The sequence below is a fragment of the Rhopalosiphum padi genome, chromosome 2 (assembly GCF_020882245.1).
Source record: "Rhopalosiphum padi isolate XX-2018 chromosome 2, ASM2088224v1, whole genome shotgun sequence".
NCBI classification, from domain to species: domain Eukaryota; kingdom Metazoa; phylum Arthropoda; class Insecta; order Hemiptera; family Aphididae; genus Rhopalosiphum; species Rhopalosiphum padi.
In genome coordinates, this window is record NC_083598.1 from 83,401,544 (window position 1) to 83,406,055 (window position 4,512).

Sequence of the window (4,512 nt, forward strand, 5' to 3'; positions counted from 1 at the left end):
GAGTTAAAATATAAAAAAAGTTATTTCAAATGTTCAATACATGGTAAAAATTCAAATAATAAACTTTATGTTTAAATATCGATCCATTTATACAAGTAAAATGTTTTTCTAGAAAAACTGTACATATTATGTATATAATTATAAATTATCCAAAATATTGTTTTTATCTTCGCGAATCATAAAAAGAATACTGAGAGGAATAACACATTTTTGGGCAACGTTACATTTATTAAAGCCACTTCATCCACTGTTATCTTACGTATTTTACATTACTCAGATGAAGTCAAATTCATAAACGTTCATATTTTTCTGTGATATATTGTACTTTAACACAAAATTCGAACAAAATACATATACATTGCAGTTATCTTTGACGTATAGTTGAATATCAAAATGTAAATAAATAAAATAATTTACCTTAGGAATATTGAAAATAATATTCAAGTCGTCAAGATTATTGGTTTATATTTTGATACAATATAGGTACTCGTAAAATATGTGATGGACCAAATAAATTGTACCAAAATTATCAAAACTTTATAAACCGTCGACTTGGTATTTAAAAAATCGTGACTAAACCGTTAAAATTGTAGACGTCTGGTCACGATGAGTGGATACGAGATGGAAGTCATAGGTTTTTGACGAAAAGCATTTATTAAAGAAGTCACATTTTAGTGATAATGAAAAAATAAATATTTTATAATTTTCTATTTTGAAGTAGAATGTTTTTTAAACATATTGTTATCGAATGTTGAACCACAAGACGCGAAATCGTAAAGAATACTATCAATAAGTCTGTCGGGACTTTACGCGCGTAAAGTATAAAGCCTTATGGAAATATAGAAACGAAAAATCGACATGATCGACTATCCGGACGACCGGCCATCGGTGGCCGCGAAAGGGCGACCGGAGCGAACGGACCGCCGAGAGTGGGCACCGCGTTCTCGGCGAGATTGTCGGGCGCAAAAGGGCAGGGTCGCCGTCGCGAGTGTCGGCCAACAATATCGTATCGCCGTCCTCAACGACGCCTTGTCCCCGGGGCGACTTCCGCGTGACCGACGCCTATGATAATAGTAATAATTATTATTACTATTACACACGCCGTACCGCCACCGCAGCGCGCGACTAAGGTCACTGCGATTTTTTTCCACCGATAAATCGTATATAAATACCCATGCGGTACCCGAACTATCAACAGCATTGTCGATCGACAGTCCGTGCTAGGTACTCCTTACTACGGTCGTACGATAACGATTTAGTGCGTTTATCTGAGTCTTAGTGGTCTCGTGTTTCGCGTTACTAGAAGACAAAGTCGTTCAAAAAACCAAGCAAAATGCAATCCGGTCTATTGGTGAGTATATATTATAATCTAATAATATTATGCGGTGTGGTGTACGAAAAATTCTATCGCTGTCGAGGCGTACACGCCTGTCCGCCGCAACGCCGTTTTTCGAAAACGGACCGGACACGGGTGTTTCGGTTAAAACGGCGAAAAACCGTCGTGACGACGATATGATGATATTATCAATGTTATATTATGTTCTACTGGCGTGTACGATCGCCACCGCATAATATTATATTATTATCACGTTGTTGTGCACGTCTGATTCGAGTGAGGCCGCCGCCCTGCGACAAGACCGCGACCCGCCGTCCGCGAGCAGTGTTTTTTTTTTTCGTGATTTCGTCCGTATGTATATACACGTCGCGAATACGCGTGCGCGGCGCTCGCTGCGGTGGAATTAATTAATCTCGCAGTCGAAAATCGGCTTAAAAATCGCCTCGGCCGCTGAGTACTGCCATTATTCTTTGAAATTACTTGGCGTCTGTGAATAATGTTTGCTTATAATTTAAACGGCGCGCCATTACCACAGCATAAAGAGCGCGTGCAGTTTATCATCAAAGTTCAAGTTGCATTGCGCACTCGCTGCACATGTATGCATATAATACATAAATAACGTTCGTCGGCCCCGAGTCGTTAACGCCGCCGGCGGTTCGCGAACGTTTCCGCGCCATACGATCGCAACGATATTATATACTAATACGACGCGTATGACGTCGTGATAGTAATGATATTGTGATATTGTGCGCACACGACCCGCGGTGGCTGGAAAAATTCGAAATTAATTTCGTCGTTTGCGTACCTACTTGTCGATAACCGTGAAAACAAGCGCCACAAGTTCACGGTCTCCGCCGTGCCCGTTTTTCTTTCGCGGCACGTCATGCATTACGTTTAGTAGGTACATATATCGCATAACACCGTAAGACACATACGACGCTCGTACGTCATCGTGTGCAGTGCACGGTAGACGATATTATAAATGCTTCCGTGTAGCTGGCTGTGTACGTGCGTGTACCGCGTCCCCGGAGTCGTTTATCAAATGAGCGGGAGAATGAAAAAATAAAACTCATACCGCACCTCATCCCCGACCGAGGTCGCTTATCAAGTCAACGTTTATGTAGTAGTCTGTTTTTATGTATTCGTTATCAGGCTCGGAAATACTATGCATGCATAAAATAACACTACACAATATCAGTATATTTTATTGTTATGTACAATGCACCCCGCGTAAAATATGAACGCGCTGGTAATAAAAACAAATCGAAACGTTTTACTTTTTTCCCTACTTATTATTATTATTATTATTATTATTATTATTGGACCTTTTTCGCGGTCCGATGAATATCGGGTGCGCGTTACCATATACCTGATACGTGAATAATATCTGATCGTACTGTGTAAATATCGCGTGCTGTAAACGATCTCATCCGATTCACAACTTTAGACTTTAAAATCAATTCCAAACCAATTGTCCTAGTCAAAAACGTTAGTGGGAGGTGCGCGACAGGTACATTAAACTTAGGAATTCCGTCAAACTCTACCAGCCCTTTTTTTTTTTTTGATAAATCGTGATACGATAGAGCGTCGACGATGCTAAAAAGTCCGTTTCTAATTTCGTGTATTTTTTATGTTTGCAGTTATTCGCAGCAGCCTTCGTGGCGGTCGCCAGAGGAAGTGCCGTGTACCCAGTGCATCACGCACCGGTGACCACCCAATACCACTCTCAAGACGAGTTGGGCCAGTACGCGTACGGTTACTCCGGTGGCCCGTCGTCCAAGCACGAACAGCGCACAGCTGACGGCGTGACCAGCGGCGGTTACTCGTACGTGGACGCCAACGGCCTGGTTCAGTCCCTGGCCTACGTGTCCGACCCGGTCAACGGTTTCCGCGTGAGCGGCACCAACCTGCCCGCCGACTCCAACACCGTCCACCACGCCGCCTTGCCGGTCGTCCGCCACGCCGAAGTGCCGGTCCTCCATCACGCCGAAGTGCCGGTCGTCCATCACGCTGAAGTGCCAGTGCACCACTGGGCGCCACATCCAGCCGAGCCGATCATCGTCAAGAGCCCGTCGTACCTCGTGCCCGCCGTTCACCCACTGATCAAGCTCGCCCAACCGCTGACGCCCGCCAGCACAGTCAACGTGCACTACCCCGAGCACGCCGTCGTCTTGGCCGCCCGCAAGAAGCGTAGCGCTGGACTTTACTCGCACCCACTGGTTTCCGGTTACACCGCCGCCCCCGCTCCCGCACACATCGTCACCGTCAAGCACACCGAATTCACCGCCCCGCCGGCCCCGATCGTCCACCACTTGGCACCCGCCCCAGCCCCGTACTACTTGGCCGCCGCCCCTGCACCGGCTCCGGTCGCCACTTCCTACACCAGCGTCGTCCGCCACCACGAACCCGCCGTAGTGCCCGCACCGGTGCTCGCTTACGCCGCCCCAGCCCCGCACGTCTACGCCGCACCGGCCCCACACGTCTACGCCGCACCGGCCCCACACGTATACGCCGCACCGGCCCCACACGTTTACGCCGCCCCGACCGTAGCGGTCGCTCCGGCCAAGAGCCAGTTCCACTCGCAAGACGAACACGGCCAGTACACTTACGGTTACACCGACGGATCGTCCGCCAAGACTGAGACGCGTTACGCTGACGGCGAGACCAGAGGAAGCTACTCGTACGTGGACGACCAGGGCGCAGTCCAGGCTGTCCACTACTCCGCTGGCGCTGACGGTTTCAAGGCCGCGGGAACCAACATTCCAGTTCACCACGTCTGATCGAACACCGCCCGACTCCCTCGCTGATCGAGTAAAATTACCTACCCGCATTGTACACTCCATTGCATAGTCTTCCCTTCTTTTTCTATACGTATAAATATATAAATAATAAACATTTTTTTATATCGACTTTTTGTAATATTTGTGTCCCGTCTCGTCCGTCCAGACGACAACATATACTCGTAAGTCGCGAGACATAATTATTACCGTCGTAGACTATAGAATAATGAAGGTCTATTTTACATACGCACGGGAGACGTTACCCGACCCTTGTCAGATAAGATAATGTGGTGTAAGCATAATATTGTGCATACATCAACGAGTCAGGTTATTATTTGTTGTTACCTTACCTATATAAATGATCTTATTGACACTATCATAATATAGTTATTAGAC

General features: G+C 46.4%; 1 protein-coding gene across 1 annotated transcript; it reads left to right on the plus strand.

The window, feature by feature from the left end:
* Nucleotides 1–1,176: 1,176 nt before the first annotated feature.
* Nucleotides 1,177–4,245, plus strand: LOC132922526 (uncharacterized). Its single transcript, XM_060986092.1, has 2 exons — nt 1,177–1,351; nt 2,977–4,245. Exons 1-2 carry the CDS (start codon nt 1,334–1,336, stop codon nt 4,114–4,116), a joined length of 1,158 nt encoding a protein of 385 aa, XP_060842075.1. The 5' UTR covers nt 1,177–1,333; the 3' UTR covers nt 4,117–4,245.
* The last annotated feature ends 267 nt before the right edge of the window (nt 4,246–4,512 follow it).